General features: G+C 35.8%; 1 protein-coding gene and 1 non-coding gene across 4 annotated transcripts; both read right to left on the bottom strand.

Moving 5' to 3' along the window:
• Window positions 1–5,100: 5,100 nt before the first annotated feature.
• LOC140964458 (uncharacterized) lies at window positions 5,101–16,430 on the bottom strand. 3 transcript variants are annotated; one of them, XM_073424268.1, is made up of 11 exons: window positions 16,189–16,430; window positions 13,731–15,398; window positions 13,280–13,643; window positions 12,035–12,119; window positions 11,795–11,851; window positions 11,651–11,710; window positions 11,352–11,570; window positions 10,594–10,805; window positions 9,311–10,499; window positions 7,262–8,522; window positions 5,101–5,281 (listed from the first exon to the last, which is right to left on the bottom strand). In XM_073424268.1, exons 2-10 carry the CDS (start codon window positions 15,301–15,303, stop codon window positions 8,082–8,084), a joined length of 4,200 nt encoding a protein of 1,399 aa, XP_073280369.1. In that variant the 5' UTR covers window positions 15,304–15,398; window positions 16,189–16,430; the 3' UTR covers window positions 5,101–5,281; window positions 7,262–8,081. The 3 variants fall into 3 exon arrangements, with proteins under 3 accessions (XP_073280369.1, XP_073280372.1, XP_073280371.1); XM_073424271.1 differs by having other exon boundaries at window positions 10,594–10,799; XM_073424270.1 differs by lacking the exon at window positions 16,189–16,430 and having other exon boundaries at window positions 13,731–15,921.
• An 8,260-nt stretch (window positions 16,431–24,690) lies between these two features.
• Window positions 24,691–24,764, bottom strand: TRNAM-CAU (transfer RNA methionine (anticodon CAU)). The gene has a single exon. It is a non-coding gene; the product is annotated as a tRNA-Met (tRNA).
• Between the last annotated feature and the right edge of the window lie 2,218 nt (window positions 24,765–26,982).

Below are 26,982 nucleotides of genomic sequence, written 5' to 3'. Positions count from 1 at the left end.
GAACAATATTCTCTTAAATTCTAAAAATAAATAATAGATATATTTTATATTATAATAGTTGTGAGGGTTAGAAAAACTGTTTGAAAAGGGCACCAAAATTTCTTCCATTTTTACCTTCCTCTTCAACACCGAAAAATCTTTCTTTTTTCTATCATAATATTATTACATTTTTTTAACTGAAATTAAGTTTAATAGAAAAATAGATTATTTGTCATACACAACTATATGTACGAACACACTAATTATAATATTCATGCCAAATTACAAATGTTCAATACTCACTCTATAAATTGATTAAACAATATTTCAAATATCTAATATTATGTTACACACAATACGTGTGTCTCAGTCGCTAGTGTATAGAATTTAGGAGACGGTCATTGGGGCTCCTGAACTAATGGGTTCATGAGATTTACTGTTATCGGAACGCATCGTGACATTGTGTGTAACATATCCGATACAACATAAAAAAAACTCTTCATTTTTATATATATAATTGTTAAGATTAGAACTAGAACTTAACTCAACTCCAAAAGCTAGCTCATCTTCTGGAATCGTATAACTTCAGAAGTTCTTTGTCAATAAGAAGATTGTTCAAGTCCATATATGCAACTATCAGGTATTTTATCCAACCGATCTGGGACAACTAACAATAATATATCAATTTTATACTAAAATTTTGAATTTTCTCCAAATTTTTTTTTTAAAGCAACGACCCATTACTCAAAGCTGTCATGTGGTCATGTTGGGGGAAAAAAAATTGAATTAGTTTGTTAAAGAAATTTATAGAGTGAGGTGTGTATTGGGTTATTCTTATCCACAAACTAGAAATCATCCCATTGTTGGTCATTTTCTTATTCCATTGATTAAGACAAAAGGGAAATATTAAAAATGTGTCCAAATTTAAATGTGACCAAACAAGTGTTAAAGGTTTGGGCGCACCCAAGCTTCATAATATTATAGCCCACCCTCGCCAAATTCCATGTGATGTTGGGAGAAATAAAATAATAAAAATATCTTCACATTTCCTACATTTTTTAAGCAATAAAAGTTCGCTATTTTTTTATTTAAAAAAGATGTGGTGGGACATGTATAAGATAGACTCGAATTTACTTTTATTTTATCGGGTAATTAAATTATGTTTTAAATTATTTTATTGATAATTCACAAATTTCGATTAGTATAAGTAAATTATAATTAAATAAACTAATGAATTCGAAGCCTCGAGCCATGATTTTAGCTTTATAGATTAAATTTTGATAATGAAGTGGGAATCGAAGCATAACAAACTTCGAACAAGTGTCAAACCAACTCAATAAATTTAAGGTCAAATTCAACTATAAAAAAATTATTTTCTTTTTTTATTTTATTATTAAGTGAATCAAGTGCTTTTAGCTGTCCAAATAACGTTAAAAAAAATTTAAAAAAAATTAAGTCAAATTTATCAATATTCATAAATATAAAAAAAATAAAAACGTTAAAATACTGGTCGTATTTTGTAAGACAGATATCTTATTTGGGTTATCCATAAAAAATATTATTTTTTTATGCTAAGAGTATTACTTTTTATTGTGAATATCGGTAGGGTTAACCCGTCTCACAGATAAAGATTCGTAAAACCATCTCACAAGAGACCTACTCCTCAAATATATTGTCAACTTCTCGCATTTAATAAGTCCTTTTACGAACCCCTATTTAATGTGTATAATTGTGTTCAATTTTCATTATCGGTTAATATAATTTATTTTTTCAATATCATTAAATATGTGTGGATTAGCAAATTTTTCTGTATAATTTCTTTTCTAATAAAAATTTTAGTGTGTGAAAAACAAAGTGAGGTGTTTAATTAAGACAGTGGAGTAAATATTAATTTATTTCATATTTATTATTTTTATTTCGTTTTAATTTATGTTTCATTTATAAGTTTTTCAAATCAGACGGTATTTCATTTCTTTTGGTCCATACGTTCTTAGTTTTTTTTTAATATTAAAATCTAAAAAATATAATTTTTTGTGAAAAAATATTTTTATTAATTAATCAGATTTTTTGCAATAACAATTAATGCAATCCGGCTCGTCATCCAAGGGAATCTGTTCATTCTCCAGTATCTTCCAGTTCGCTATCCATAAACTTCTTCTTGCTACTCTGCCCGAGTCCTGACTATCTCACTATAAAAATCTACAATTTTTATTAAAGAATTATATTTTATTTTATTTAAAAAAATATATATGAATGATTTCAATTTTAAATATGACCGGAAAAATTGTCGGAAAATTGATGTTAAATGAAATATAAATCATTGATAATAAATATATTTATTATATTATCAATTAAGTGCATATATCCAATGTTATACCAACAAATTGTATTGAGTTTTATTTTTTATTTTTATTTTTAAAAAAAAGACCTCTCTCATGGTGTAAAAAATAGTGGAAAATATTTATTAACCAAAACTTTTGAGGGATTTGGAAGCGATAAAACATGATCAAGGACCATTCCACCCAATAAAGCATGACCAGATATCTCATGTATCTATTAGTGGACATCTTTGTCAGCTCAGTACTGTGGTTTAGTCTGATCAGACGCATTTATGTACGGGTCACTTGCATCATAAATACTTGGACATACATAAACATTATCATTTTGCGTAGAGATATATTTGTTAAGGGAGGAAAGAAGTGGTTTACTTGTGCAATTATAAATTTGAGATACTTTTTTATTGAAGATTTTATTTTTTTCAAAAAATTAAATTATTTTTGGATGATTATTAAATTTTTTTTAAAATTTTTGTGAAATATCAATATATGACTATCACGTCATGGTAAATGTCATTACACTGACAACTTTTAGACTGATGTTGCCTACATTAATGTCTCTGGATGGTTGTTGCATATGATACGTGGGTTACTAAAAGATGGCCCTCTATTTTTGGAAATTCCATTCATGGATATTTCCTCAAGTCGCTTTCTAAAAAAATAAAACTGAAAAACAACACCAACAACAAAAACAAAAGATCCCCTTTTATATTTTAAATATTGTATATAATAATTTTTTCGTTATAATTTATCCCAGAATTTTATTTGATCAAATAACACATCGCAATAAACTAAGCCTTCTAAAGCTAGAATGCTGATTTGAATTGAGTTTTAGTCGATCGTGATTTAGATCAGTTTTAAAACCGATTAATTTGAAATGATTTGTTTGGCCCTCACTCGAACCAAAAGGTGAAAAAGGGTTGGGGAGAAAAACATCTTCTAGCTGTCCCAAGAAAGACAGAATTTGTGCTTAGATTATTGACATGTCTGAAACTTGAACGATCACTTAAAGCAATCATGCAGTGACAAACAACGTTCTCTGCTCAGTCGTCAAGCATGCTTGCATTGCACCTGACAGTAAAAACACTGAACACAATTACAGCCTAACTGGGAATGGTTTCACTAGTATTGATTAGTAGTGTTCTAAGGATGGTTTTGCAGAGTTCATTCACATTTCAGACAAACAGCAAGCACTTCAAAGGCTAATTCTGAGCCTGGGTTAAATCTGTTTAAGGTGAAAGCTCCCAAACAAAGGGTCCCTAAAAAACAAATCTGATATTCGATCGAAAAATACTACTCCACCCATTCTGTCAAAAACAATGTATCTGGTAAAGATTAAACTGTAGCTAATTGCTATCGATGATTATGTTAGGCTGTTGAAGATACTTCCAACTAACCTACTTTGTCTCAAAGTAGTCAACAGCCTAACAAACATAATTCAACAAGAATGCTATTTGAGAATCAACAATGAAGAAGAACAATATGTTATGTGCCCGCGTGAAGGATCGAGTTACGGGACGCTAAAGTGGTTGATCATTCAATTCCGTTGATTCCTTGATTTATTAGATTCTCTCCCTTGTCTACCTAATGTGAATATTCGTAAATGAATAGGAGCTCAAATGAGAAAACTTCGGGATCTCACACAAGTTTGCAGATAAAATGAGATGCTGTTTTATTCCATTAGAATTGCTTAACTACAACGATTACTTCCTATCACCATAATTTCAAAAACCAACTAAGATAACTATCCTATCTTCCTACATTATCCTCGTTGGATAACAGTTTATCTGAGAGACAAACAAACTGATAAACAAATAAAAATTCTATCCAAATCAAGCAGCCTGATCATTTCTTTTTGTTATTGAATTTCCCGTGCATGAAATGCCGGTAAACCATATCCTTGGGCTGGGCTTCGTTGGTACTCCTGGGATTATGGGCCGTAACACAATCACACTTATGAGATATCGGCAAGTAAGCAGGACTCTTACAAATGATGTAGCAAAATCTATCGATGAAAATAGACGTTACAGAGGGGGAGCAGAGCGCAAACGAAATGAATCAGGAATATTAAGAAGTGACCTTGGGTTATAACAGTGAGAACATAATGATTTTAATTTTTTTTATGTATGCGTTCGACTAAATAAATACACGAAAGGTTGAATACAGTGATCCTGCATGTTTAAATACAGGCCCAGTGTGGTTACCTTGATTTTCCTTCAGTTGGTTTTCCTTTTCATAACTGGACCTGCTTCTGAAACTGTTGGTTGAATTTCTTGTCCTGAATTCTCCAGGCGATCCTCCTAAACGTACAAATGAAAGATTTGAAGCCCCTGCTCCAGTTTAGCCGCTTGTGCATCCCTTCTATCACTTCGCAAGAGTAATATGCTTCACCAGACATTGAGATACATCCTTCGCAATGTGCCACTTGACACGGACTTGCCCTGCTGCCAACACCCAATAGTTCTTGCCAAAATCAGATCACCAACACAAAAATAGACCCTGGTGGCAACCGAGAAGAAAAGGACAATAGCATCCTCCAGACTTCGATTGAGCAACCAGGTAAAGCACCATCCAATTTCTCTTTACCATTCGGTGTGACTAGCCTAGGCATACAATACTGGCATATTTGACAAAATTATCCCATCATCAAACATTTTCAGCCACAAAAATGAGATTTGCTCAGGGAAACCTGCTCCAATTGTTTCTTTAAACCACCAGATAAGTCTCGCGATCTAAAATGTAAAATTTGCAGTATCACCCATAACGATATCTTTTGTTTTCTAACTTTAGTTTACCTAGATCATTTTCTTGTTTCAGTCACTGCTTTGTTGATAGGAAAAATCCTGTTATATATGAATTTTTAACTCGCATAAACCCAATGTACCGGAAACCCAAGAGTGAGCGTAAGTCCTAAGCAACCAACGGCCCCGTCACTGGGATAATAGGCTGCCACAGCGTCAGCATCTCTATTCCAACAAAATTGTGGGGACCCAGACGCTAATTCATTTTCTTAATAATTATTAGGATCAAATGTAACAATTAAGTAAACTGGGTCATAGAATTTTTTTTTTGTAAAATACATGAGTGCGCAACATATGAAATAAAACTTATTTCATTTACGAGATCCATGTCTAGATCAAAAGTACAAGTCTTGTACAAAAGTACTTCATAACAAACTACTGTCATTCACTACATATCAGGTAATGAAACAAACTCTACTTCTGGGTCCGAATCTCCACGCTAATCTCAATCTCTCGTCCTCTTCTCGACCCTGATCCTGTCTCACGTGTTGTCATGCACACATACAAACACAACAACAGCCGGATAACTACGGTGAGAAATATATTCCCAGTATAAACAACGTGTACATGCAAACATATAACAGATATAAAAGCATATAACAGTTATCACTAACATGTATCATAATCTGAAAGACATCAATCAATAGAATACTATAAATCAAACTCTGGACTCATAATCTCTGACTCGACTCTTCTCTAATCTAGTGATCGCGGTCGAATAAGAACGCCACCTTCTCCCACCTACTCTCCCAGCTAGATGGTGGTACGTTCTTATTCCCAGACTTTGGCATTCTATATCGAATTTCTGCAATAAGAGTCGATCTACTCCTAAGCACATCGATACACCAAAAGTCCAGTGTCTTGGCGACTCTGCCAAAGACTAGGCACATCTGTCTATGACTCAATACATGCTCTGCTATAAATCAATAGACTAAGCATATCAATCTCATGAATTGCAAACATCAATGCAGTAAAATAAAGAATGTGGTTTTGGGAAAACTCAAGTCGAATCTAACTCGAGTCGTATCTTTCCGGTTTAACATTGATTTATACATTTCTTTTCGTAGATCAATCTGTGGTCAATGAAATCAATATCAATCTGGTTCTGCTCGTTCTTCGAAGTCTTCAATACCCACTCTGGAATGACATATTCGAGAAGTACAATATCAAAATACAACCCAACCAATACTGGATATAATCAAAACTAAATCTAATTCTGTTTCGACGGCATAACAACACAATCTCGATATACCCAGCAATACAATATCAACAAATACAAATCACAACTCATAATCGATAACAAACCCAATATGATATTCTCAAATCGGTATAATCTCAATCAAATTCAATCCGAAAATGATAACAATTTCATATGGTGTCTGTTCTTCAATCTGATTTCGATTATACAATTACTACAATCTCATGAACAGATAATATCACTCATATTATGATTCCTTCAATCTCATATTTTCAAACTATATCAAAACGTAAGAAAACTTACGTCCTGTTGAAGCTCTTGTCGATAGAAACGCAGTACCAAACTCGGATTGAAATTCTAACGACCGGATCTTGCACAAAGTTCAAATTGCTCAAATGAAAAACTTGAAATTTTCCTGGAATTCTCTCGGTTCTATTCCTTGGACTCTCAATGACTAAGGAATGATTTACATATTATATTTGCATGGCAAGGACGCGTGGCTCATTCTTAGTTCAGCACGTCTCGCGCATATGCGCGACCATCATCGACGCATATGCGCGAGACCTACTGTCTCGTCGAATCAGATTTCTTCTGCTCGCGCATATGCGCTGTCCTGGCACTTCTGAAATCCACCACCTCGCGCATATGCGCGCCTTTCTGCCGCGCATGTGCGCGATACCTACTGTATCCCACATATGCCAACTCATGCATTTTCCAATTCTGGTCTCGGAGTGGTCTGTCTATAATCTCGTCACTACATAATCAATAATCTCAGATTAACAGAATAAAAATCGCGGGCATTACAAAAATTGAAAGAACAAAAAATATCCACATTTGTCTTAAAGCATTCAAGCAATGACGCATAGCTAAATAGAACCTGATAAGAACAGTACATCAACACAAAAGTTTTTTTTTTAAAAAAAAAAAAAGCCATATCACAAACGTACTTCAATCAAGGTCCTCCTCAATGTCCTCATCTGCCTCTGTCCTCTCCCTCCTCCTGCTGAGCCTCGATTAGATGCTCCACTGTTAGCACCGTTGATGTTAGTGTTGATGTCTCCTCCATTGCTCCTCCTCCTCCTCCGCCATTGCCTGTCTCTGCAGGTGAATCGAGTCTTCTTAAAATCCATGGGATCAATATCCTAAACCTCCTTTCCACTATCCTCGATGCCAAAAGATTGGTTTGATTCATAATTAAATCATAGTGGATGAGTTTCAGGATAATCCACCTGTTCCCAGTTTTGTCTCCAATCCGGTTTCCAACCCAGTCCAATCAGGTATTTTATCCGGTCATCAATCAGTTAGATTGTAATCGGTTTTCAATTGTGTTACATACCTAGTATGGTAAAGACAGAACAGGTCCAATCTGGCATGGTGTCGAAATGATCCGTTTCCATTATTTTTTACCTGAAACCAGTTTAATATAAATTCTATATCCAGTCCAATCCAGTCAGGTAACAAGCCTATAAACAGGAGATCTCTTCCAGAACAATATGCACCATAGGATTAATGAATTCCATGTGAATTTTGTGAAGGGTCTACACACAATCAATACATCCGATGATATATGTTATGGGAGAAACATTTTTTCCTAATTGTATCTCAAAACAACCCATCAAATATGCATAATTTTTGCCCCCTTCTTCATAAAAAGGACCGCACCAATTGCAAGATACGCAAAGAGAAAAAGCAATCTATTGAATTAATGACTTCTAAACCATTTCTGAATCATGACAATAAATTCAATATTAGTTCCTGGATAAGGTGTCATAATTCATCTTTATCAGCATTTTCTGATTTTTCTACATTCACGTCAATGTCTACTGGCCCTGGCCCTGGCCGAGAGGCAGTAATGCCTAAATCAGAAGTCATTCTACGAGAGCGTTTTCTTGGTTGTCTAGGCAAAGGGTCTCCACAACCTGGAGTGGTATGCTGTCGTGCATTCATTGCGTGCTTCCGAACATAACTGGCCTGCAATTTCACGAGTGCCTCAGGTCTTTTAAAATATAAAGGATCTTGTATTTCACCAAATGGCCCAAAATTGACATGGTTTGAATGCGGCGAAACTGGAGGGCACGAATTCAGGTTAAAAGCAAAAACACTTGGTTCCACATTATCAGTCGTACATGCATCAACTACACAGTCACCTTCATTATTGATTACATGGCCATCATTAATAGTTGCAACCATTCCATCTGCCTGCATTTCCTGAAAGCAATTCACAGCAGTTGAAAGAAATTAATGATGACCACAACACTTGTAGGAACAATTTTCCGAAAGGGCTAATCAGACACATCATTAGATAAAAGACACTGTACATCAGGTTCTAAAAGCGTGAAGCGTGTATATCAAACTTCAAGATTTTCAAGCTTAAATGAGATTAGTAAGCGTAAAAAAGCAGCATTTTTACTGTTTAATATAATTTTAATTATTTTAAGCCAAACAATAAATAAAATGATAGAATTACCATAAATTTAAGATTATATGAATAAATTTTCAAGTTATAAAGAACATGAAAGTATTAAATTAATAATTTCCAATAAATTTACAAAATAATATAATAAAAATAAGCTCATTATCAATTAGTATGTCATATTTATATTCCGATCGCTTAATCAAGCTTTGGTGTTAAAGCTTAAATGAGTTCAAAGGCCGCTTAAGCGGACTTTTTAGAACACTAAGTCTAAACTAACAGAATTAAGGTAACCACAAAAAGTGATAATTCACTCGAGCTTAAGCCAAAGCAACGCAATCAGTATGAAGAAAAAAATCCATCCTGATGAAATTGGATACCCAAATATAATAAACCAAGCATCAGGCCTACGTTCCAATAACAAAAGCAAGAAGATCAAGCAACACGGGATGTTTAATTAAGCGCCTTGATTTTTTACAGTTAATCTAGGAGATAAGATTTGAGGGACTAAATCATTAATCACAAAAAGAGTTAACCATAAAAAACATGTACAACAGGAGGTGAACAGCAACAATAATCTTACCTCATTTGATGTATTGACAAATGGTTCAGAGTCAGACGTATTTTCACCATCTGAGTCAGCCATCTCCTCACACTCAAACTCTACATTTTCCCCAAATTCTTCCTCAGAGTCACTCAGCTCTTCCTGTTCCATTATGATTTCATGAAGGGATCCATCATGTCTGCTATCACCTACTTTCCTACTTCCTTTGTTCCTGGATGTAACCAGCAAATGGTCACTTGAGTGAAGCTTATCACTGATTCCTTCGGGAGTAGAACAGTTCACTTTGCTTCTATCTTCTGCAGCCTTGGATACTATAGTTCTAGATGCTGGAGCACGCACTGATCTGTCCGAAACATGTTGAGTCATATTTCTGCTTTCAACCATTTCCTGATTTGTCGTAGTGAAATTTAAGTGAATATCCAAATCTAGTCCATTACCCATTCCCCTGGGGCTAGAGATTTTTGTACCTGACGTACTTAAACTTTCGTCTAAAAATGGCTTACATGAAGGATTTGGAATTAAAGCACATGATCGACTTGATACCACGTTATCTAGTTGATTGCTAGCAGGAAGTGCGGTTATGGAGTCAGAATCAGTATTTTGCAAAAGCGGATGAAAGTCGACACTACTTGATGATGAATTTTTTTTGGGAGGCATGGATGACTTGCTAAGAAAATTAACAGCATCTCGTATATGGCGTGGATTATGAAAAAGATTGAGATCTAGTTGTGTTTGATTTCCTGGAAAGAAAGTGAAAGAACTGGAGGGGCTGGTATTGCAGTTCAGGGGATAGTAAGGCAAACGACCATCCTGAGGTCGCTGGAATAACAGTGGATGCATTTGAAGATCTGAATCACCTCTCTCACCTGCTACACATTTGTCAGAATGTTTTGATTGCTGATTAGAAGCAGTAAGTTTCATAAAATTTTTCATAATCTGTCCAGATTTCACTGAATAATCTACTCCTGATTTTTTGAGGATACCAACCTCTGGAACTCCATTTGCCACCTTACCATCACATTTAGAATAATTTCCTGAGAACTTTGCGGAAACTGCTGCCTGAGAGTTTTGAAAAGCTGATTGTGGCATTACCCGAACAGATGGCGGAAGATTTACCGGAGGCAAATCAGGAGCTAATTTCACTAAGCGCGCAATATTTGATCTACGACCTCGATAGGGCCGCAAAATTACTTGAGGCTTGGATGACCTTGAGGAAAGCCAAAATTAGAGTAATTTAGTTCAATGAGAAGTATATATTGTGGCGAGCTAGTTAAAGTAAGAATTGTTATGACTTGGGGTACCTTAAAGAAGCAGAACCAGAATTGTCATTTTGCTGATTGGCTCGAGAAGCCCCATCCTGAGAGAGCTTGTAACTTGAATAGTTCAAAGAAATATCATTATCTGGCCTCCGATCTTCCAAAAATGCCTCATGAACATAAGCTTCGTCTTCAGTGTCCATGCGATTATCTCCACTATTAGTTTCTTCGACAACATCAGTGCTGTTGCCCTGAAACTTGAGAACTCAATTAACAATCAACCTCTGATAACCAGCCATCAACATATCTCAAGGTGCGGCAACAAAAGTGCAGTTATCCTATGGAGAAAACAACTGAAACCAACAAAATATTGAATTTCTCCAGCATATATTCAAATATTCGCCTAAAGTTTTCAAAGTCTATCAAGTAGAGACACCAAAAATGTCTTAAACAGAGATGACCCACACAAATACGAACCGTACCAAGCTAATTTGCCAAACATGGCAAGTTGAAAAATTATTTGCAGTTCTCCAGGTTATTGGACAATCAAGAATAAATTACGATAAAAGTTTAGCAGAAGCTAAACTAAATAAGGAATAGTTCACTATTCCGAATAATTCATATAATACGGCCACGCATCAAATATAGTCTCAATCTGCAGCCACTAAACTACGCATGGGGAATTGGGAACTCCAACCATGAGTGGATGTTGGCCATCCGACCTTAGTAACAAATACAAGACGGCCATTCCATTAGAAGCACTGACTTATTATAGCAGAGGTCAAGTTCAAAGATGCTCTCACCTCTTTTTCGGATGAAGAATGCTGCGTCGGAGCCAAAGGTTTAGCTTCTTTTCTTCTTAGTTCATACAATCGGCGTTTCGCTTTCTTATTTGCATCAGATTTATATGACTTTTGTGTCCCAGAAGCAATGCGCCAGAGTCTTGGAAGTAAGGAAGGATCTCTATATGGAACAAAAAATCTCCATATCGATATCCAGTCGAGTTTTAACTTTTTCAATCCCTGAGTTACCAATCATAAACTGAGATCAATGCTACCATATCAAAATTTTAAACCATACGTTAATCGATAGAAGTTCATACCAATTCAATACATGCTATCTCCTCAGAAGTCAAGGGGGAGTTTTTAATCCTCCGAACAGCCTACAAGAAGGAATGAGCAACTCATTTTTTTCAAGATGCACTATTCAAAGAAAACTTTTCCGGTAATCGGAATAAAAGGTAAACCTTGATTGGATTTTCTGGAGCTTTTGATGATGCACGATTCTTCTGCCGAACAAATATCTGCTTTACACAGCATATTTATCATATTAACTAAGAATAATTTTTCTGCCGAACAACTTCACAAATACAACAGAGATAACAATATTGAGATTTATAATTCACATGAATTTAATATGAATGACAAGAGGGGCCGATATTCATATAACATATTCCATGATCGGACAAGAACAAAAATTGAGCCACCTGATGCTTAGATTTGCAAGGAAGAAATCGTTGCTGTATAGCCTTCCAGTTGGTATTATACTCCATCAATCCCAAGGCTAATAATCTGCAAACAAGTCGAAATTAAATAAAATTGTGAAGTGTCAAAAAAATAAAGCATGAATTAGAATTGGAGAGGGATTGTTGATGAACAACATAAGCAACTGTCAAACTAGAATGTTAACCAAACACTATCAGGTACCTATTCAAGCATATTCAAATGGATTAAGGAGAAGTTTAACGCAGACAGCATCTTAGTTTAACAACATATTTGAATAATAAAAGTTCTAAAATTTTCAAGGTACTACTCCCACCAAGTATATTATAATTTTTTGGTACTTCGGGTACTTGAAAATTCTGTAAGTATTTTAGTCACAAGAAATTTGAGCACAATTGTATACTGGGATAATCAAATACAATACTTAATTTTACGTACTTATTGTAAGGTGTGGGCAATTATTAAGAACAATGTCAATCTTAAGAATTCCATGCTACTATATGACATATATTTATTACAAACTAGACAACTCATTAACTAGGAGGACGAATACTGTAGAGGAAACGGTAGTAGTTCTTGGAACGACACTTGCCAATTATACTTACTATGAGAGACCACTATGTGGTAAAAATATATTTAAGACAGAAATGAGCTTGTCCAGTCGTATGAAAAATCTTCAAGTCTGACCGCTAATATTCATAATAGATCTTGAAATTGCGTTAATCGAAATCATATGCCTTTATTCAATTAATAACAAGATAAAAAGGAAAAAATGGCATGGAAACCCAGAGCTACAAGCATGATACACACAAAGCTGCCAATCAGAAGTCAAAATAAGCACCCTACATAGTGATACATAGGGGAAATGCAGATTGATGATGAAAACATCACAGGAAGTTGAAGATCCAGTCAGGAACTTAAAACGCAGCCTTCCCTTGATTTATTAAGCCACTACAAGCGGGGAAGAGATAGAAACTCATGCTAATTAGATAAGAAGATGTCTATTCTTGATAACAAGCATCAAATTATTATTTTCGCATAAACATCTTAGCCTCATTTACTCCTACATACAAGTGGAATAAGAACCTAGCAAGACACATTTTGAAGCTCATCTTCCATCAAATAAAATTTAAGATATGGCGACAATCACAATCCTTCATATAAAAATGTCATTCTATAGAATCCAGTTAATGTTATGAAATGTCAGTAAAAGAAAGCAAACAACTCACTCATCCTCTGCATCAGTAAAAAGCACCCGGTTAGCAATGGACGCGGGAGGTGGCTTGTGAGGATAAAGAGCAGGATTGAACAATGGAAAAAATCTTTGAGCTAATTTGGCAATCTCCTTGGGAGCAAGAGCAACTGATTGCTTTTTTGCCTTTTCAACTAGAGTTGCAGCCATTGTCTTTTTAGGCATTTTCTTGCTGGATGATGAAGAATGTGTGCCACTAGAATTTAGGGGGTTGGATCTAATGTCTCCTTGACCATCAGTTTCAGTGGAAACGGGAGAATTAGAACGAGGAAACAATGGTTCCTTTTCAAAGCGACTCTCAAAACCAAGATCAATTTGATATCGTTCATATGCACGTACAGCTGTCAAATATTTTATAACTCAATAAGCAAATGCAATAAAAAAACGTGAAGTAAATAATGGTTGGAAAAACAAAACATAGTACAAACCAGAATAAACATCATCAATGTAGTCTCCAACCAATCTCAAAGGAGCTACATCTATAACAGTCAGCACGGGACCACAAATATAAGGCACCCAGGATGTGTGTTCCTCAGTTCTGAAAGAGTTTGTCAGATCATTGGATAGATGTTTACATCTCCCATCAGAGGGTAAAGTGATATCAGAATGCCGTCCTGTGTTACCTTCAGACTCCACATTCTCATTGCTGCATTGAGGGGGTAAAATCTCATGTAACTCATCTGGCACAGATGGATGAATATATGGAGGAAGGAAGCAAAATCTGGGATATGGATGTAACCTCCATGCCAATACTTGATCACATTTTCTACGCAAATCTAAAATCAATTCCTTGAGTTCAAGAGCAATATGGCCTTTAGCAGGCTCAAGAACACAGAGGGAGAAAACCTGAATAAGAAGTTGTAAATGCTCATGAATCAGACAATGCAACTGCCCTATCTGATGTGGAGTGAATACATTGGTGAAGCAATTATTCACTGGAGGTATATAGGGTTGCGGAGAAATGTTACTCATAAGATGTTTCCCATCAAAGGCTGGAAAAGATCCCATAGGTGCAAAAGGTAGGAGGGGTCGTAAGGGTCTACTCAATTGCCCAGATAATTTATTGCTGTGTTCAAGGGATGCTCTTTGGCGTCTATTTCGCCTACTTTTGCGCCTTTCTTCGATTTCATCAGGGTCAGTTTCCAATGCCTCTTCAAGCTCAAGCTCAAAGTCAGCATCATTATCTTCATCCTCATCATCCACATTAGTATTCCCCTGTAAATTCTGGGAATCATCTCTTCCTTGTAGAACAGCTGCAAGAAATTTTCTATACTCTTCCTCATCATCGACATTTTGGAGATCATCGTCATCATCTGTTTCCTGAAGGAATGTCTCAAGTTCATCAAGCGCGAAACTAGCAAGTGAATACCGAGCCCTAGTTCGCATGCAGATGGCATCCTCAGAGTCCACATCCATGGTGAGTTTATCAAAATCTACATCTTTGGCAACATTTTTCAGGCTGTCCACTCCATTTTCCTTGTAACGTACAGATCCATTCTCAGATTGGGTAATCAATTCACATTCTTCTCGAGTAATTGCCTCAAGAGCTATGTCAAACCTTTTCCCACATGCTACTCCGGAAGAAACTGTAGCTTTACTCACAATCTCTTCACCGTGCTCCACAGCTTCAACAGGAAGAATGTCATGCACGGTGTCTAGGTGCTTATCCACAGAAGTACTCAAAAAGGTAGCAGAAGTTTTTTTCCCACTGTCAGCAGCATCAGTATCCAGGCCTTCAAGTTCAGAACTCAAGCTTGAAGAGGCTTCTACAGAATGAGTTTCTTTAAGGAAAGGATTAAAATCCGCATCCTCGTCCTCATCCTCGTATTCATCCACATTCCCTGCATGATTCCCATCTTGTTGTTTGTTATCTTTCATGTCCTCCTGACGTAGCAAAGGGCAGTCTTCAGCACTCTTGGCTAGGTTGGCATAAAGAGGAAGAGGACTGTGTTGATTAGGCTCTTGAACTTCAGTTGATGCAGAAGTCAAACATGAAGGCATCTTATCAAAATGATTCGCATGGCATCGGATGGCTAAGAAACATTAAGGGTATCAACTTTGACGAGCATTTCCTCAGAATCACAAACTGAATCATCCTGGATAATGATGCAGGTCGTACAAATTAGAAATATGTTATTGTTTTTCATAAAACAAAAGGTGAATTACACCCCATCCAATCTCTCACTTTCTTCTACAAATCAATCAGGTAAGGAAACTATTTACCGAATTTCTAACTTAACTACCTTTTCCTATTCAATTTACAATTAAATAATAATTATCACTTAACCTATCCAAAAATCACCTAAACGGCTAAACTAACAAAAAAATCCATAATAAATGAGTTTTGAAAATTATTGAAGTCGCATGTGAAGAACACTAATTACAACTCTAAAACTTCGAAAAAATTAATTTAACCTTAGGAAACCTAAAACAATAATTTGAAATTCAAGAACATAATTTTAGAGGCTGCAAAATTATAAAGCAGGTATTTTTGGCCAGCTCAAAGTCAGGGATTTCTGGGGTAAAAACATAACTTTTTAATTGGAAAAACTATAAATTTGGTTTCGAATCTTGGCCAGGCTTTCAGGTGTTCATACTACACATGAAAACCAAAATTTGCAACACCGAACATGTTTTTGGCCCTTTAACCGCCTGAAACAGAACTGCTGTTTCTCGGATGCAATCTGCAGCAGCCATATAGCCCTCATTTGGGCCATTCCTTTTCCGGCTAGTAAACGTAACATGTTATCACCCTGAAAGCCTCATATGTATTTCTAGGTCACTAATTGGTCGTAAAGGCATCTAAAATTTTTTGAAGACAAAACATCCAAAATTTGTCCAAACTGGAAAGCAATCCTGAAAATAAATAAGGGCAAAACAAAATACCTCGAGGGTTGATGATCATCCGAAATTGACCTATGAAGGCTCCTCAAAGACTTCGCAAGGTGGTGGTTCGACGAAAAAAACCAAAAACAAAGAAATATCTTCAAATTTCTTGGTTACTGTCTATATACAGACTGTTTTCGGGTTTTGAGCGGTCAGAGCCAGAGGTAGGAATCCGGAGACAGTCGTCTAAGGCGATGGGCAAGGATGGGCTGGGCTGGGCTGGGCTGGGTAATATTCTTCCCTCGGCGTCGCAGGGGTGTGACGTTTTGAGGGTGGACCGGAGGCTTTGTTTTACGTTTAGCGGACCGAACTTGTCGATCTAAAGCCCAATCATTTAAAGGTCCAGTCCAATCAATCTCAATTTCTGTGGTCTATCTATCCAGCCCAATAACATTTAACACCCATATTTGAAACTCGAAAGTCCAATAATTCTTTATATTATCAAAATTCGAGCCATGTGTATTTGTATATAAAAAAAACTCGTTTGAGACGGTATTATGAGTCGATTTTAAGAGACGAATCGTCAATTCGATCTAATTCATGAAAAAATATTATTTTTTATGCTAAAAATATTATTTTTCACCTTAAATATGGATCGGGTTGATCCGTCTCACGGAAATAGATCTGTGAGACCGTCTCATAAGATACCTAATATTAATTATTTATATTCCAACTATATTCCAGCCCATTTGTATGCCTGACAAACTTAGAACCCAAGAAAAGTTCCTTCTACTTGTAGCACTAGAAATCATGTTTGTCTTAAAGCTGGCAACTTCTCAAGTTAGAAAAAAGATTTCTCAAACAAATATATAATTATCGTACCGATTGCTTGCTTGCTTGCTTGCTTGCAACTCTACCACCTATTCATTTTTGCTACCTGGAAAAAGTTGGTAGCAATAGTTTCATCTAGGATTGTTTCAAAAATGTTATTCCGGGGCGCCGTTTCATGTATATTTCAAGCGGATTTGATAAGTTAAAATTTTCAAATAAACTATGAATGATATATAATTTTTTTTTTTAAATTCAGACTTTTCTGGTCAAATTCAAAAGAATTCGAGTCATAAACTCTAACAAATGATTCTCATACTTACACTCACATTATCAAATCTTTTAATCCATCATAAGTGATTTCACACTCGATCACATGAATTTCATACTAAATCATCAAATGTTTGGTGATGCATTTTATGATTCTATGTCTATAATTTCGATTTGGATAATATCCCCAAATTTTTTATTTGATAAACATTATAACATATTATAACAACATAAAAACTCTCATGAGACAGTCTTACATGTCAATTTTGTGAGACATGTATCCTATTTGGGTCACCCATGAAAAAAGTATTTTCATGCTAAAATTATTAGTTTTAATTGTAAACATAGGTATGGTTATCCCGTCTCACAAAAAAAAATCCGTGAAATCGTCTGACGAGATACATAGTCTTGTAGCAAATATGTAAAAAAAATTACAAAAATTGAGTAGTACTAAAACAAAATTAGTGGCAAATTTCTTCCTAAAGCCATTAAGATTCATAATAAATGCAAAGTGGGTTTTGGAAATTTTAGGTCAGCATCACTTGTAAATGAAAAATAAATAATAGTTAAGAGAAAAAATTAATTAGGGGTCGGCTGGTCAGCTATTTCATAACTAACCCTCTTAAGCAAGTCGTTCGCACACTCGGGCCACGTTGCTTTTTCGGGAAATTGGCCTTCAGTCTTTAGCCGTCGATTTTTTTTGTGTTCAGTCTCTGAGTACTTTTTTAGTACCACATTTCCACATGAAGTATACCACATTTCCACATGAAGTGTACCACATTTTGTATGACATAGTACCATAATTTTGTGGGTAGGGAGTGAACCCAAATAAATATTTTGATTGAGGATTTTTCACCAACTTCCCCTTGCTTTTTTGTTGGAAAAAAGGCCTAATGTACTATTGGTAGATAAAATATAATAAATTTATTGAATTAAGTATGTTAATTGGCTCCTTTAACACACATTATTACTATTTTGGTAGTAGCTTCTAATTGTTGACAACTTAATAAGTTCAGTAAGGTTTTAGTGGTGGTATAATATTTTATATGTAATTAACAATAATTTTTTAAAAAAAGTATTGAAGAAAATTTGTGATTTTTTAAAGTTAGAACTTTTGTGGTGCGATAATTTTCCTTGATATGAGAGTGATCGACTGTAGTTTGAGTTGTTATACGGTTTAAAATATTAGAGTGGCATGCATTTGTACTATCGTCTATAAGTTTTGGTAAAGTTTTGAAGGAGTAATAGAAATGTGTAGATATCTTATTAAATGATACCGAGGATTATTATTCGTGAGATCGATTGAGTCGATCCATAAATATCATGGAGAGTAATACTTTTGGTATAAAAATTTATATATATTTTTTAATGAATTGGATCGAATCAGATATTTATCTCAAAAAATTGACACGTGAGACAGTCTCACAAGATTTTTTTTAAATAAAAAGATACATGTGATTAATAAGAATTTTAAAAAATGTATTATAGCAAACATGTAATCTCTTTTAAAGATATGTAAGGGTACACTTTGAAATTTGTTTAATAATTGTGAGTATATAATATTGTAGATTTGAGCGCTTGTCGTTTTACCAAAAGTTATAACTGGAAATAACAGTGCAATTTAAAAATTTTAAATTGTACAACAGCTCAAGTATCACGTTTCTTATATTATTCTATTCATCAAGGACAAATTATTACACCCAATAATCTACTTCCCAATAGTTACACTTCTTGCTATCAATTGAAATCGAATATGTGACTCTGTCTCTGATACTAATTGTAGGACCGAGCACTTGACGTTTTACCAAAGTTTATAGCTGGTAGTAACAGTACAACTCAAATATTTTAAATCATATAATAATTCAAGCACCACGTTTTACCCAACAGTGACAATTATTATTATTGTCCAAGTCTATGTACGCAACTCCTAAAGATTTTATCCAATCGATGTGAGACTACTAACATACACCACTCATGTCCATGAATGAATATTTGAACTGTGAAGTTTATAAGTGACCTAACTATGCGTAGAACGGGTGATCCAGCTATTGACAGTTCAATACACAATAGTAGAACCTCTACAAGGATCGGAACATGTCTGTAAAACCATGTTAAGATTGAGTTCTGGACCTAACTCAACTCCAAAAGCTAGATCAAGGGAGATGATTGTTCAAGTCTATATATGCAACTCCTAAAGATTTTATCCAACCGATGTTGAATAACTAACACACACCCCTAACGCTCAGGAATGAACATATAGAGAGTGAAGTTTACACGTGGCCCAACTATGAGCAGAATTGGTGGCCTAAATCCATGCAGTCCAATACATAACGGTAGAACCTAGGACAGAATTGGAACCTGACTCTGATATCATGCTAAGATTGAGACTCGAACCTAACTCAATCCCAAAAACTAATTAAAAGGCGGAGATTGTCCAAGTTTTATATATAGAACTCCCAAGGATTTTTCCAACCGATGTAGGAAAATTAAAACACTACCCTCAAGCGAAGAATGAACATTTGGAGCGTGAAATATACAAGACAATGAAGTCCAACAATGGACAGTTCAACACATAACACTGGAACCTAGGCTCTGATACTATATTAAAATTTAAACTTGGATCTAACTCAACCTCAAAATCTAACTTAAGGAGAGAGAATTCTCCGAATCTATATATGCATTTCTTAATGTTGGATCCAACCAATGTGAGTGCATCCAATAGCTATAGTGAGAGATTGATTTAAATTTTCTTGTTGAGTCCGTCAATGAGAATTAAGAATTGGTGTTAAATTAAGAAGTTGAAGTGATAGAAAAAGTTAAGCGAGTGGGACGAAAACATCCACGCACAATTGTTTGACTTGGCCAATAAAATAAAAACACTAGTAAATGGAGCCATATTCACTATTCCTTTGTATTTAATATATTACGAAAGAGTTATACTTTAATTTTTTATGTAATGGTATTTTTTTTAGGAAATAATTAATTATCTTTCTTCATAATTCTACAAAATATTTAATTTGTTTAATTAAAATATATGTGTTATTGTTAAGTCACCGAAAGAGAAAAGTACTCTAATCTCATCTTATCCTTAGTTCAGCTACAGAGGATTCAAATAATACTTTTCAAATTTAACTCTAAGGAACTTCATTCTTTAAACAACCATATCAAAACCATCTTTTCCAATTTAGGGAAAAAAATATAATTATTCATTATTTTGGGTCCTTAATATGTTTAAGAAAAATTTCAATTGCAATCAATCTATTGGTAGTTTGCTTCATTGTTGACACACAATATGAGGTATCGGGTATGTCACGACTGTTGGTCCCACGTGTGGAAATTTGAGATAATAAAATCCGAAAATAAAGAATAAACTGGACACCGAGATTTACGTGGAAAATCCCTAAAAATTATTAGGGTAAAAACCACGGGCAAGATGAAAAGAATTTCCACTATAATATTTTGTAGTGTACAACTCACTCACTGTGTTTCCAAAGAGAACACACACTCCCTTAATACAGCAGAACAAACACCTCACAAATATTATAGAATATTATAAGATGAGAGAAAACTCGAAGAATGGATGATTTCAGAATAAAGGGGGAGCTCTATTTATAGAGCCCCTTGTCCATGTGAAAACGCGTATAAAAACGCGTTTTCTTTTCTATCTGAAATCCACGAAATTTCCGCCAACCCACATTTTATAAACGTTTTGGCCCGACATGCAATAAATGTGGTTGGTGGCTGACATTTCTCCCACTTGGAGATTTGATGGAGAACCAAACACATCTCCACACATCCTTTCAATCTTGCCATTTCCTGTTGCTTACGTTTCTGCTAGATCACTTGAGGATCTACACCACTCAAATTTGTCAATGTTCAATGGCTTGGTCATAAAATCAGCTATGTTGTCCTTTGTATGGATCTTCTGCATATCCACGCTTCCTTCTTCTACTACTTCCCGCACAAAGTGAAATTATACTCCAATGTGTTTCGTCCTGGAATGAAAGGCTGGATTCCTTGCGATGTGCAAGGCACTCTGACTGTCACAAAACAAAAGAACATTATCTTGTTTGTGTCGGATCTCCTCCAATAACCTTTTACTCCATATTGCCTCCTTGCAAGCTTGAATAGCTGCCATATATTCTGCCTCCGTTGTAGATAACGCCACAACTGTCTGCAGTTTTGAAACCCAGCTTACTGCTCCTCCTGCAAGTCTAAACACATAACCAGTAGTAGATTTCCTCTTATCAGGATCACCTGCATAATCTGAATCGACATAGCCCCTAAGTGTAAAATCCGATCCTCCATAACATAATGCAGCATTCGAGGTACCCTTAATGTATCTAAGGATCCTCTTAAAGTGCTCAAATGCTCTCGTCCAGGATTCGCCATATACCGATTAACTGCTCCCACTGCTTGAGCAATGTCCGGTCTTGTACAGATCATAGCGAACATCAAACTTCCCACTGCTGATGCATATGATACTCGAGACATCTCCATCCTCTCTGCTTCACTGCTAGGGCACATATCTGAGGATAACTTGAAGTTAACAGGAAGAGGGGACGATATTGGCTTACTATCTTTCATGTTGAAGCGTTGCAAGACTTTATTCAAATAATTTTTCTGGGAAAGCCAAATCTTTCTGTTACTTCTATCTCGGTAAACTTGCATCCCTAGAATCTTGTTTGCTGATCCCAAATCTTTCATATCAAATTCCCTAGCCAACTGTGACTTCAATCCTTGGACATGATCTTTGTTGGGGCCTGCTACCAACATCTCGTCCACATACAACAACAAAATAATATAATAATCACCAGACCTCTTGAAATACGTACAAGGGTCTGCACTCAGTCTGTTGTATCCAAGGCTCATGATATAGGAATCAAATCTCTTGTACCAACACCTCGGCGCCTGCTTGAGACCGTACAGAGATTTGTTCAACATGCAAACCAAGTTCTCTTTGCCTTTTTCCGCAAAACCTTCTGGCTGGAGCATATAGATTTCTTCTTCAAGATCTCCATAAAGAAACGCCGTTTTCACATCTAGCTGTTCTAGATGTAGATCAAACACCGCACACAATGCCAACACCACTCTGACTGTTGTAAGCCGAACCACAGGAGAAAATATCTCATTGAAGTCCATGCCTTCTTTCTGAGCATACCCTTTTACAACCAATCTAGCACGATACCGCTCCACTTGATTATTGCCATCACGCTTGATCTTATAGACTCATCTGTTTCCAATGGTTTTCCTTCCTCGTGGTAGTGTAACAAGATATCAAGTTTGATTCCTGTCTAATGCTTCCAATTCTTCTTGCATTGCTATCATCCACAAGGATACATCCGAGCTTTGAGTAGCTTCGTAGAAACTCAATGGCTCACCATTATCTGATAATAGACAATATGCAATGTTACTTTCAGTGACATAATCTGAAAGCCAACCTGGTGGTCTTCTGTCTCGAGTTGACTGCCTCACATTAGAAACTTCAGACTCAACTCGTTCTTGTTCTTCGTGCTCTGGTACTGCTTCACAAGAAACTTGACCTTCGTCCGTCTTTTTTTTTTTCCACCTGAAATATAATAGTTTCTGAATTCGGTGTGCCTTTGTCTCCCTTTACTTTATCTTCTTCGAAGATAACATCCCTGATGATGAGAAGCTTGTGAACAGTAGGATCCCACAAGCGAAACCCCTTTACTCCATCAGCATAACCCAAGAAGATACATTTTTTGGATTTCGAATCCATCTTCGATCTTTCTTGCTCATTGTACAGAACGTACACAGGACTTCCAAATGTATGCAAATGAGAATAATCCGTCGGCTTCCCAGTCCACATCTCCATCGGAGTCTTCAGATCAATCGCCACTGAAGGAGAATGATTGATAATATAACAAGCGGTTTTGACTGCTTCTGCCCAAAATGACTTGTCTAGACCCGCAGTCCTCAACATAGCTCTTGTTCTGTCCAACAAGGTCATGTTCATCTGCTCCGCCACTCCATTCTGTTGAGGTGTGTAAGCCGTTGTGAACTGTCTTTTGATGCATTCATGTTGACAATATGCATCAAACTCGTCACTGGTATATTATCCTCCATTGTCAGATCTCAGACATTTGATTTTCTTCTCAGAATCAAGTTCAAGCCGCGCTTTGAAATCTTTGAAAATCTGGAAAACATCTGATTTCTTCTTGATTTGATACACCCAACATCTCCTAGAGAAATCATTAATGAACGAGACAAAATATCTCGCTCCTCCTAGGGATACAACCGATGCTTGCCAAACATCCGAATGAATCAGCTCCAACATGTTTTTGCTCTTGGCAGTAGAAGTGTCAAACTTTAATATGTGTTGTTTACTGGTAACACAGTGCTCACAAAAGGGTAATAACACTTTTGTAAGTCCCGGCAGCAGCTTCCGTTCTGAGAAAATTTTCAACTCCCGTTCTGACATATGCCCGAGCTTTCTATGCCATAACACTGTTAATTATTCTCCTGAACCAATTGATGCAACAGCTAGTTCTGCCTCTTTGTGTGTTTCTCCCAAAAGTACATACAGATTTGCAGCAACCTTTTCCGCTTTCATAACCACAAGCGCTCCTTTCACAATTTTCATGATCACATTCTCAATACGAGTTTTGCACTCGATGTCATCCAATTGCTCCAAGGACAAAAGATTTTTCGTCAGTCCTTTCACATGTCGTACCTCCTGTATGGTGCGAATGGTGCCATCAAACATTTTAATTTTGATAGTACCGATCCCAGCGATTTTCAAGACATGATCATTTCCCATGAATACAGATCCTCCTGAGATTGGTTCATAATGGTCAAACCATTCTCTCCGAGACGTCATGTGTCACGTCACTCCTGAATCCATAATTTATGTGTCACAAAATTTGTGTCTGCCTTCTGCAACAATTGCTGCTTTGCTGAATAAAATTTCACCACTGCCTGAAGTACTGGCCACATTTCTTTGAGAACTCTTGTCGATACTCGTACACTCTTTCTTGAAGTGCCCTTTACCGACACATTTAAAGCAGTAAAAAAGAGGTGGAATAGAATAACCCCGTTGAAGCGTAATGATCATACGTCTGTAATACATTGTATGTCCCATAATAGGTCCCATTCTTCTACCCTTTCCCGGAAGTCGATGACTATTCATAGCTATTACCTTGACACCAAAGAATAGTTCGACCCAATGCTTTAGTTCTGTCCTAGTTGATCCTGATTCGACATTAGAAGTATATTGATTTTCCCTAATAACCGAATACTTTTGTCTATAAATACTGCATATTTGATTCCATCCATAAATAGATTTTCTTCCCTATGAGTTCTAGTCTCAATGAGAATGCTAGTTCTTACTGTTCATATATTATGATATGAATATACCATACCAATTCGTTATGTATGGATGATGAGATTCCATTGATACAGAGCAAATTCCAATAGACTTATTGGAGGGTCCCATTGGCGTGCATCCAGTAGGAATTGAACCTACGAATTCGCCAATTATGAGTTGGGCGCTTTAACCATTCAGCCATGGATGCTTAGTGGGGATTTCCACGTGGACAGGATGAGGTAGGAATATATCTAACACAAAAGTGAAATGTGCAAAATTGTCCTCTAAAAAGGGAAATGTTGAATGAATTGACAGTAAATTATGAGATTTTACTATCTTTTTATTTTTTCCTTCTAGAGAAAATATTAATCGTAGAGAAAATAGAATTTCCACAATAAATCCCAACCCCTCTGATATGATTTGAGAATACAAATTATTGTTGCGTCCAAAAAAGGAATTTTGATTAGAATCATTAGGAGAAATAATCAAATAATTTTGTTGATACATTCGAGTAATTAACCGTTTCACAATCAGTAAACTGGATTTACTGTCATAACCCCGATTTGCCGAAAAGATGGATCTATTGAAACAATGATCGTGAGCAAATGCATAAGTATACTCCTGAAAGATAAGTGGATATAGGAAGTCATGTTGTTGAAATTTCTCTAGTTGTAAATACTGAATCTTTTTATTTTTTTTTTGTCTATACAAAACCCTATAAACCTTAATAGGTCCAAGTGAAAAAATTCTGTTTTTAGTACTGTTTTATCAATTCCTTTCATTTGGATCTGTTGCAACTTCCAATTGAAGTTTTAAGTAAAAATTCTCTTTATTCTTCCGTTCATACGTAATTCATACACTTTATTACAAATATGTAGTTTGGTAAAATTTCATGTGATTCAGTAAACAGAATAGAAATTACAGTAGTACGAGATCGTCTATCTAATTCGATGAAGAATGTGCTAATAATGGGATTTTTTTATAAATGGTAAGTTCAAAATGCTGGGGGATGGAAATCAGGCAATGTCTACAATACCTGGATTTAATCAGATGCAATTTGAAGGGTTTTATAGGTTCATTGATCAGGGTTTGACAGAAAAACTTTATAAGTTTCCAAAAATTGAAGATACAGATAACGAAATAGAATTTCAATTATTTGTGTAACGATATCAATTGGTAGAACTGTTGATAAAGGAAAGAAATGCTGTGTATGAATCACTCACATATTCTTCTGAATTATATGTCAAAAGGTGAATCGGATTTTTATTCAACCCTATAAGAATTAAAAATTAGAATTGCTTGTTTTGATTAATCAGAAAAAAAACGAAGAAGTTTCCCTTTTTTTGTTCTATCAATGGGAAAAACAAGTCAAGTTTTCTTATTCCTCTTCTTTGTCTAGAAAAATCCAAATTTTGATACCTAATATCCCATAGATAGTCCGAACAATATAAGAACAATAATCAATTTTAGCTCGAATGGTTTGCAGGGGAACGGCTAGATCAAATCTCCTGGTCCCTGCGGAAAGAAAAAAAAAATTTCACGCTCTTTCTTTCGGGAAGGGAGGATTAGTGAAAATATTTTTCTTCTTACTTCTCGATTTTGATCGACCTCGTCTTTGGCTCCCACTAGAGTCATGGTCCATAAATCTTCCTCTTATCATCGGTAAATCCTCCGCCTGCTTCGATGTTACCAACCTATCTTCCTTATTCTTGCGCCGGCTTTCTTCACCAAGAACCGCAGTTAAGACATCGTCGAATCTTAGAAAGCCCATAAGAATATCGTTGGTAATGCTGATGATAAGTTGATCATATGAACCTGGTAGACTTTGAAGTAGAAGCTCTGCACGTTCATTTTCCCCTATTTTATGCCCCCATCGAAGTGAGTTGGGCAAATAGAGTATTTAGTGTGTTGATATAGTCGGTCATCGATGAGGATTCCGCCATCCGAAGAGTATAAAGCCTTCTCTTTAAGAAAATCATGTTGTGTAGCGACTTGACCTCGTACATCTTTGTCAGAGTATCCCAGATAACTTTGGCTGTTTTTATCTCAGAGATACTTGACAAAACTTCGTCTGCTATAGCCAAGTGTAAATTGGCAACAGCGTTATCATTCATCTCATTCTACTTTCCATCATCCGTAATTCCCACCGGTCTATCTCCAATAGCCGCCAAGCAATTCTCCTTTCTTAAAACTGTTTGTATCTTTATTTTCCACAGCATAAAATTGCTTCCATTGAACTTTGCTATCTCGTACCTGTTCGCCATTATGTCTACAACAATTTTAGTAGACTGGACAAAATTATCCCGCCTTAAATAAAAAATCGCAAAAAATCTTTCTGATGTGGAAGTTCAGTCTAGGCTGCAACCACATAGCATACTCAGAATTTTAAGAAATTTTAAACCAAGGCTCTGATATCACTTGTTGGT

The sequence above is a fragment of the Primulina huaijiensis genome, chromosome 18 (genome assembly GCF_012295235.1).
Source record: "Primulina huaijiensis isolate GDHJ02 chromosome 18, ASM1229523v2, whole genome shotgun sequence".
Taxonomy (NCBI): domain Eukaryota; kingdom Viridiplantae; phylum Streptophyta; class Magnoliopsida; order Lamiales; family Gesneriaceae; genus Primulina; species Primulina huaijiensis.
Note: the sequence above shows the minus strand (reverse complement) of the source record. Positions and strands in the feature narration are given on the sequence as shown.